The following is a 9,760-nucleotide window of genomic DNA, read 5'->3' on the forward strand; positions in this document are numbered from 1 at the left end:
CAGCTGCAGGAAGGAGGCGTATTTTCTTCCTTGCTACTATGAGGAGGTGGTGAAGGGAAGGAGGAGGAGGGAGGAAGAGGGGGGGGGAAGGAAGAGGAGGGGAAGGAAGAGTGGGGAAGGAGGAGGAGGGAAGAGTGGGGAAGGAGGTGATATTTTTCCTGGGTACCATAGCGAGGTGGCGTCCGTGTTTAAAGAATCGAAGGAAGAAGAGGAGGGGGAGTAGTAGAAGGAGGAAGAAGATGAGGAGGAGGAGAAGAGGAGAAAGTGAAAGAAGAGGAGGAAGATGGGGTGTTGGTGATGGGGACGAGTAAAGCGAGGAGGAGGGAAGGAAGGAGGGGGGGGAGATGGAGGGAGGAGATTACATGAGAGGAGAAGAGGGATTGAAAGGGAAGGAAGAGGGAAGGAAGCGGTATACGAAGGAGAAAAAGAAGGAGGGGGAGAGAAGAAGGGATGGAGGGAAGGAAGGACGAGGCATTATTTTCTCCGTATGTCTGTATCTCCATATAGCGGACTTCTCTCCTTATATAATCCGTTAAATGGAGGGTTTCACATCTAATGGATCCTCGATATAACGGACTTCCATAGGTATTTCATTAGTTGTTTTAGGTGATGTTCTTTTAGAGAGAGAGAGAGAGAGAGAGAGAGAGAGAGGAGAGATAAGCAGCGAGAAAGGAGAGAGAGAAGGAGAGAGAGAGAGAAACAGAAATACAGAGAGAAGAGAGAGAGAGAGGTGGAGGGTTAAGGGCATTCAGGAAGATGCATACAGGATGGAAGGCGACACTGGAAATGAGATGGAGAAGATGGAAGAGGAAGGAGGGAGAGGGAGAGGAGGGGAGAAGGAGAGGTGGGAGGGAGAAAGTAGGGAGGGGAGAGGAGAAGGGAGAGGAGGAGGAGGAATAGGTGAGAGCAGAGAGAGGAGGAGGGGATTGAGAGGGAGGAGGGAGGAGGAGCAGGAGGAGGGAGGGGGAAGAGGGGGAGAGGGAAGGAGAGAGGAAGAGGAGAGAAGGAAGGAAGAAATAGAAGAGGATGACAATAAATGGATAAATACCAACAAAGATAAAACAGGAGATGAGAAAGAGAGAGAAACAGAGAAAAGAGAGGAGAGAGAGAGAGAGAGAATATTGGTATTCATAGAGGCCTGACGCAGCTCAAATTAACGCATTGTTAGATAGAATAAGAATGATGAGAGAATGAATTAAAGAAAGGGAAGAATGAAAACGAAATCAACCAAAAGAGAAAAGAATAGAGAAACAAAAGCATAGGAGGATTAGAAGATGAGAACGAGAAGAGACTAAAGACAAGGAGAGAGAGAGAGAGAGAGAGAGAGAGGAGAGAACGTAAAGGAGAGAGAAAGAGACAGAGAAGAGAGAGGATAGGAGAGACACAAAGAGAGAGAGAGAATAGTTGGAGGTCAGAATCTGGAAATTAAAACCTGAGGAAATATGTGTGACGGTGTTTTTAGACCCACAGTACCTGGCCGCCATCTTTGTTGATATACATAGATTCAAAATGCACGCTATAAATTTCAAAAATCTATAAGTAAGAATATAATCAAAATATGGGGAACTAACCACAAAATTCACCTGATTCCTGAACGCCAGACTACACTGACCTGTATATTTACATTCACTTAAAATAATGTTATATTTGACTGAAAAAAATTACTACAAACAAACACAAAAGTACTCATTATTTAAAAAAAATTATGCGACAGTAAAACTATGAAAAGTGAGTAGATTCAACCATATGCAAATTATTTATACAGCATTGTTTTCAGTATACAGTACATAGCATCACACCAGCAGCATCACTAACAGTCAGAAATATTGGCAAATGTCGTTCTCCTCAACACATCGGCAAGCTTCAATGCATCGGCAGGTCAGACTTCTTACACTTGCAGCACGGACTTTGGCACCACTTTCTGCTGCAGGACTATGGGGCAGGAGACGAGGACATGAGGCGGAAGGAGAGGGGGGAAGAGGGGGGAGAAGAAGGGAGAGGGAGGGAGGAAGAGGGGTGAGAGGGAGGAGGAAGAGGGGTGAGAGGGGAGGGAGGAAGAGGGGAGGGGGGGGAGGAAGGGAGGGGAGGAAGAGGGGTGAGAGGGGAGGAGGAAGAGGGGTGAAGGAGGGAAAAGGGAGAGGGAGAGGGGGAAAGAAGGAGGAGGAAAGGGGAGAGAGGGAGGGAGAAGAGGGTGAGAGGGAGGAGGAAGAGTGGGTGAAGGGAGGGAGGAAGAGGGAAGAAAGGGAGAGGGAGGGAGGAAGAGTGGGTGAAAGGGAGGGAGGAAGAGGGTGAGAGGGAGGGAGAAGAACAGGGGAGAGGGAGGAGGAAGAGAGGGTGAAAGAGGGAGGGAGGAAGAGGTGGGAGACGGAGGGAGGAAGCTTGGGGGACCCAGGATCAAGCCACATAGAGCCTCCTGACTGACTGATGCTTGGTGGTCACAGGCTTGATGTGATGTGACAAAGCTAGCTGTAGGGACTCTGACGCACGAAACTTGACAAATAGGATTACACGGGCCTGATCCAGTAGGTTATATGCTGTGTGATGTACCTGTAGGTGTATAACTCCTCGTGTCTTGAGGTTTCTTATGTGAATTTACCTTTACCAGGGTTATAGAGGAACTCATGATGTCTGAACAAGTCCCAAGTATGTGGTGGCGCTGTGTCCTCATGTGAGAGATGGTGTGTCCGAGCTGCTTCGGAAGATGATCTGGTGCATTAAGCGGACCCAATGGCCGTAAAAGATTTGAGATGGAACAGTTTTTCCTGTCGCTGTCATCACACAGAGTTGTTTACATGGCTGACGGTGAAGGAGAACCATCACATGTGTCCCGTGCTCGAAGTACAACTGCCTCTCCACGCACACACCGCCCTCTCTTTCTCTCACCCTCTCTTTCTCTCTCTCTCTCATTCTGGTGTCGGCCTCCGCATGCCTCGCTTCCAGCTTTCTTGTGTCAACATCGTTGGTAGATAACCACACCATTTCTTCGTGGTTGAACCTTCCATCTGTCTATTTATTCTGAGAGAAACCTTACCAAACCTTCTTCAGTTTCCGGTTGTGTCATAAAGTTGTTACTCCGAGGAGAAGAACACCTTCCTGTCCTGTCACTCCCCGTGTTGGTTGACTCCCAGTGTTCCTGTTCCCGCCCTGGTGGACAGATCATATACTTCCCGTCTAACACAATGTCTCCAGGCTGAGAGTTGGCTCCACCTCGAGGACCAACTGTGCACCAAACTATCTACAAAGTCACCAAAGGTACCGTAGAGAGTCCATGAGGCTTCCAAATGGCTGAACTAGTGCCTGGCCATCAATCACGGAGCAGTGAGGCAGGGTGGTGTGGGAATATCTGTAGTCAGGTCTTTGGCCAAAATTGCTGCATCTGCTGGTCGAAAATTCCACACTGCTCAACCTGTAAGACGGGAACTACATGCAGATCAGGTCAGAGACTTATTACAGTTCACCTTTCTTCCACTTAATGTGTTGTTGTGAGTCGCCGCAGGATTGATCTGTCTTTTCTCTGTGTTTCCCTTTCTTGGCCCTGTACTGTACTGTACTGCTCTTTGTCGTGTCCAATAAACTCAAGCGTTTTTGTGAAGTTCTTTCGCTGTGAGACTCGGAGCTTGATTATTCTGTCCTCACAAGGTAAAAGTTGTTCTTCCACGAACTTGTGTACAGTACAGTACCTACCCTGTCCTTTATGCTGTGTATTCATAAGATCCTCCTATATCTTTTTGGTGACGAGATCCTTTGTCGCTCTGTCCTGCACGATGGTTGGCTGCTGTTCAGAGGTAACTTCCCCAACAATCTGTCCTCCTCCAGCGTCTTCTATAAGGAGAGTTACGCCATCAAAGTTCGAGCACGAGGTATACAAAACAGCGGTGCCTAGCGAAAAGTTGGCGTAACTCTCCTTATAGAAAGCGCTCTTGTTGTCCTGGTTCTTTCTGCCTCTGGTGGAGTTGGTTCCTTCTCCCCCTGGTGGAGTCATTGTGCACATACGAGTCTTCCACACTGTTCTAGCGGCAGGTGAAGTGTGGGTGTTCATGTTCAATCCTAATCCCCATCTGCTTACTACTGTACCCCCCCCCCCTCCTCTCCATGGACACAAGACAAACACACAGTTGAGTTGTAACATAATTCATCGTATTTCGTATGACCTGTAACCAAAGTAAAGAATCTTAAATCCTTCAGATATATCGATCAGAAGCAGAAATATGACACTTGTACATATAATTGCGGCCATTTATTATTATTATTATTTGTAGTAGTAGTAGTATCTTTATCATTATCATCATCGTAGTAGTAGTAGCTGTATCACCGTCATCATCACCATCATCATCATCATCACGAGGGCTACACCGTTCTCACCTTCCCGTACCTGAGTTAAATTATGCCTGGCCACGTGTGGATCATACTAGCTCCTGGCTCCTCCTCCCCAACACACACACCATTCATATGCAAATGGGTTTTTCCATGAACGTTACGTCATGCACACTACTTGTATTTTGAGTACCACATCAATTTTCCTCTCAATATGTTTTAAGTTTACGGCAACACAGAGACTGAATATTAAAAATGATAATAATAATAGAAGAGTTTGGAGAAAGGTTTGGGTTGGTTTGGACAAGTTGTTTATACTAGTGTTGGTGTTAACTGGGATTGACAGTATTGGGGACCAGCTGTCAGAGAGATCCCCAGCTGTCAGAGAGATCCCCAGCTGTCAGAGAGAGATGCCCAGCTGTCAGAGAGAGCCCCAGCTGTCAGAGAGATGCCCAGCTGTCAGAGAGAGATGCCCAACTGTCCAGAGAAGATGTAAGAGAGCCCCAGCTGTCAGAGAGATGCCCAGCTGTCAGAGAGATGCCCAACTGTCAAGAGAGATCCCCAGCTGTCAGAGAGATCCCAAGCTGTCAAGAGATCCCAGAGATCAGCTGTCAGAGATCCCCAGCTGTCAGAGAGATCCCCAGCTGTCAGAGAGCCAGCTCAGAGAGATCCCAGCTGTCAGAGATACCAGCTGTCAGAGAGAGATGCTTAGCTGTCTGTCAGAGAGATCCCCAGCTGTCAGAGATCCCCAGATCGAGATATGCCCAGCTGTCAGAGAGAGATGCCCAGCTAGTCAGAGAGATGCAACCTGTCTAGATCAGCTGAGAGGCTGGCTATCAGAGAGATGCCCAGCTGTCAGAGAGATCCCCGAGAGAGGCTGGCTGTCAGAGAGATGCCCAGCTGTCAGAGAGAGAGCCCCCAGCTGTCTGATCCCCAGCTGTCAGAGAGATGCCCAGCCTGTAGAGGCCCCAGCTGTCAGGAGAGATCTTGACTGTCAGAGAGTAGCTGTCAGAGAGATGCCCAGCTGTCAGAGAGAGCCCCAGCTGTCAGAGAACTGTGTCAGAGAGATCCCCAGCTGTCCCCAGCTGTCAGAGAGAGATGCCCAGCTGTCAGAGAGCCCCAGCTGTCAGAGAGATGCCCAGCTGTCAGAAGAGATATCATCTGTCCCAGATCCCCAGCTGTCAGAGAGATCCCCAGCTGTCAGAGAGAGATCCCCAGCTGTCAGAGAGAGGTCCCAACTGTCCCCAGCTGTCAGAGATCCCCCAGCCAGAGAGAGAGATGCCAGCCAGAGATATGCCCAGCTGTCAGAGAGAGATGTAGCTGTCTGTCAGAGAGATCCCAGCTGTCAGAGATAGCTGTCAGAGAGATGCCCAGCTGTCAGAGAGAGATGCCCAACTGTCTGTCAGAGAGATCCCCCCCAGCCCCTGTCCAGAGAGCCCCAGCTGTCAGAGAAGTGCCCAACTGTCAGAGAGAGATGCCCAGCTGTCAGAGAGAGCCCCAGCTGTCAGAGAGATGCCCAGCTGTCAGAGAGAGCCCCAGCTATCAGAGAGATGCCCAGCTGTCAGAGAGAGATGCCCAGCCGTCTGTCAGAGAAGATCCCAGAGAGATGCCCAGCTGTCAGAGATGCCCAGCTGTCTGTCAGGGAGAGATGCCCAGCATGCTGTCAGAGAGATCCCCAGCTGTCAGAGAGATCCCCAGCTGTCAGAGATCCCCAGCTGTCTGAGAGATCCCCAGCTGTCAGAGATCCCCAGCTGTCAGAGATCCCAACTGTCAGAGAGATCCCCAGCTGTCAGAGAGATCCTAGCTGTCAGAGATCCCCAGCTGTCAGAGAGATCCCCAGCTGTCAGAGATCCCCAGCTGTCAGAGAGATCCCCAGCTGTCAGAGAGATCCCCAGAGAGTCAGAGAGATGCCCAACTGTCTGTCAGAGAGACGTCCAGCTGTCAGAAGACGCCCAGCGCTGTCAAGAGACATCCAGCTGTGAGAGACGTCCAGCTGTTAGAAAGGCCTGTCAGAGACGTCCAGCTGCAGAAGAGAGACGTCCAGCTGTCAGAGAGACGTCCGCTCCAGAGACGTCCAGCTGTCGGTAGAGACGTCCAGCTGTCAGAGAGACGTCCAGCTGTCGGAAGACGTCAGCTGCTGTTAAGACGTCCAGCTGTCAGAGAGACGTCCAGCTGTCAGAGAGACGTCCAGCTGTCAGAAGACGCCCAGCTGTCAGAGAGACGCCCAGCTGTCAGAGAGACGTCCAGCTGTTAGAGACGTCCAGCTGTTGGCAGAGACGTCCAGCTGTCAGAGAGATGCCCACTGTCGAAGACGCCTAGAGAGAGACGCCTAGAGAGACGCCTAGCTGTCAGAGATGTCCAGCTGTCAGATAGAGGCCCAGCTGTCAGAGAGAGATCCCCAGCTGTCAGAAATTCACAGCTGTCAGTGAGGACCGTAAACAGACCTCATTACAGATATCATTTGGTAGGTAAAGCCATTATGTAAAGCAGGTAGACAGACATATGTAGTATTACCAGAGCGAGGAGGAGTGTGTACACGTGGGAAGAAGGGAAGGAGGGCGAGGAACGAGGGAAAGAAGACAAGGGAAGGAAGGAAAGGAGGGAGAGCGAGGATAAAGGGAGGAGAAAGGGGACAAAGGAACGAAGGAGAGACAAAGGGGAAGGAAGGAAAGGGAGGGAGGGATGATGTGAAAGAAGGATAGAGGAAAGTACGGCGAGGAACGAAAGGAGGGAGGGAAGAAGGGCAAGGAACGAAGGAGAGAGGGAAAGAAGGCGAGGGACGAAGTAGAAGGAAAAAAGAAGACGAAATTAAGTAAGTAAGGAGGCTGGCTAGTTATCATTTACATCAACACATAAATCGAGTTGCAATATTATAAAAGGAGGAAAATATAATACCCCAAAATAATATCACCTAACGTAAACTATATTATAAAAGGTGACACTATAACCCGAATCTTTCTATAGTATCACCTAACGTAAACTATATTATAAAAAGTGACACTATAACCCGAATCATTCTATAATATCACCCCACGTAAACTATATTATAAAAGGTGACACTATAACCCGATTCTTTCTATAATATCACCTAACGTAAACTATATTATAAAAGGTGACACTATAACCCGAATCTTTCTATATCATCAGGAAATATAATAGACTGGCAGCAGAGAGGGAATATTAAGAGAGGCTCGTAGGTCATGCAGACGGGGCGGAAAACAACCTTAGGGGGGGAAATGATATAACAGCCCCGAGGTTATATTACGAGGCCTGGCGTGAGGTATTGGGGGACACACATACACACACACAACCTTGAGATAAACGAAGATAGTGTTATAGATCTCTCTCTCTCTCTCTCTCTCTCTCTCTCTCTCTCTCTCTCTCTCGTCGATGTGAAAGAGGAGACCGAGAGACTGGGAGGGAGGGAGGGAGGGAAGTTTGGTGAAAGGGAGAGGGCGGACGGGAGAGAGAACTGGGAAGAAAGGTAGGGGGAGGGATGGTGAGTGGGAGAGGAAGGGAAGGAGAGAGGGAGGGAGGGAGAGGAAAGGGCGACTCTCCCAACTATGATGAAGCCTCGTCTCAGGAAATCTTTGACAGAGAGGAAAAAAAAGGAAACTGAAAAAAGGGGAAAACGGTTCATCTTTACCGGATACTGAACGATTTTCTTCAGAGTCCTAGACACAGTGGCTGATTACTCTTACCATTCCGGGCCTACTGTGAGGGGGAAGGGGGGGAGGTAGGGGAAGGGTGGATGATGGGTTAGGGTGGAGGAGAGTTAGGGAATGAGGGGAAGGGGAGGAGGGATAGGGGAAGGGTGGAAGAGGGGGGGAATAGGGGTAGAGGAGAGGTAGGAGGAGGAGGGTAAGGGTGAGGAGGAGAGGGGATGAAAAGGGAAGAAGAAGAGAGGTGAAAGAAAGGGAAGGGAAGGAGGAGAAGGGAAAGGGAAGGAGGAGAAGGGAAAGGGAAGGAGGAGAAGGGAAAGGGAAGGAGGAGAAGGGAAAGGGAAGGAGGAGCAGGGATCTTTTAATTTACTTTGGACGCATTAATAAAACATACCATTGGTTTATTTCCCGCCACAACCACATCTGGTGTGTGATGCGGCTATGGTCTCCTGACGCAGTACTTACAGCTCCTCCGCCCCCCCGTCGTGAACCTCCCCAAGACAACCCCTGGCTGGAGAAGACGTTCCCCCACAACTTGAACTGGTGCTGGGTTATAGTCAGCCTACGGGAACGAACGTAAAGCACAGGTGGACGCCCTCCTTCCGGCAGTGTAGAAGGCCGAATTGTCCCCAAGTTCCATGGTCGTCATCTGGTGGTGGCGCCAGTCGTCGTAACACCGATGGCAGCCTATGGAAAGGTTCTAATTGTTTCTTAATGTTTTGTACCGTCCACTAGTGCTCTAGGACTCTCGGAGAAGGGGGATGGGGGGGGGATAGATGGGTAGGTGGGAAGGGAGATGCGTAGGGGGAAGGGATGGAGAGAGTGAATGAAGATGGATGGGTGAGTAAGTGGGAGAGAAAGAGGGAAGGGGTGTGGAAAGGAGGGAGGAATGGGGGAATTAAGGGTGGGGCTAGCGGGAGGAAAGGAAAAATTTATGTAAACAAAGAGAGGCAGAGTGATAGAGAGAGAAAGAGCGAAATGATGGAAGAGAGGAAAAGAAAAGAGAGAGACACACAGAGAGAGGAACGAATGAAAGAAGAAACGAGACAAACTGAAAGGTAAAGGAACAAACGAGAGGGAGAGAGAGAGGCCCGATCCCCGTCCTAGTAGTGGGGAGTGAAATGTATATGAAATCTATAGACGAAACGAACCCGTAAGTTAGATCCTGACAGTTATTACGATCCTCCCGGAAATACAATATGGAGGATTGAGCACCAAGGAATGTGGCATTTGAACCCATATAGAGAGTCAGCCAGGCGTCGCAGGGTGTCAAGGCGCACCTTATAGCCAGAGAGGATATACCCGCTGCTGTCCCTTTTCCAATCGTCTATTGGAACCCATCCCAGGGGCAGCTATAAGCAAGAGTCTGTGTATTTCCGATTTACTTCAAGTATTTATTTGCCCTTTATTTTTTCCCTGTATCATAAATTCAGTTGTTTTTCTCTCTTCCTTGGAACTTGTTTGGAAAAGTTTAAAAAATTATTTTGTTGTTTTGAGAAATAGGTTAGTAAATTACGGAAAATATATAGATAGTCTCTTCCAGCCTCCTCTACAGAACCTGGATATAGTTTTGGAAATTCCCTACATAAAGTTTTGCTATAAATATTCGAACCAAACATTGAAATAATAGGCCCCATTACTAATAGGCTCCAGTATTAATAGGCTCCATTACTAATAGAGCCCAGTCCTGTATTGTGTGTAGACGTTGACAGGTTATGGTAGGTTAGGTTAGGTTAGGTAAGACACTTCAAAGTCCACCCAGTTCTAAATGTTTATACCTTACT

At 48.8% G+C, this 9,760-nt stretch overlaps 1 protein-coding gene across 1 annotated transcript; it reads left to right on the plus strand.

Moving 5' to 3' along the window:
- The first annotated feature begins 4,832 nt into the window (after positions 1-4,832).
- LOC121857285 lies at positions 4,833-5,669 on the plus strand. Its single transcript, XM_042353274.1, has one exon. It carries the CDS (start codon positions 4,833-4,835, stop codon positions 5,667-5,669), a length of 837 nt encoding a protein of 278 aa, XP_042209208.1.
- Positions 5,670-9,760: the final 4,091 nt, after the last annotated feature.

The sequence above is a fragment of the Homarus americanus genome, unplaced genomic scaffold (genome assembly GCF_018991925.1).
Source record: "Homarus americanus isolate GMGI-L3 unplaced genomic scaffold, GMGI_Hamer_2.0 scaffold20465, whole genome shotgun sequence".
Classification (NCBI taxonomy): domain Eukaryota; kingdom Metazoa; phylum Arthropoda; class Malacostraca; order Decapoda; family Nephropidae; genus Homarus; species Homarus americanus.

What these genes read in the sequence shown, in the direction of transcription:
- LOC121857285 (XM_042353274.1), top strand. Translation starts at nt 4,833, where the DNA reads ATGCCCAGCTGTCAGAGAGATGCCCAACTGTCAAGAGAGATCCCCAGC.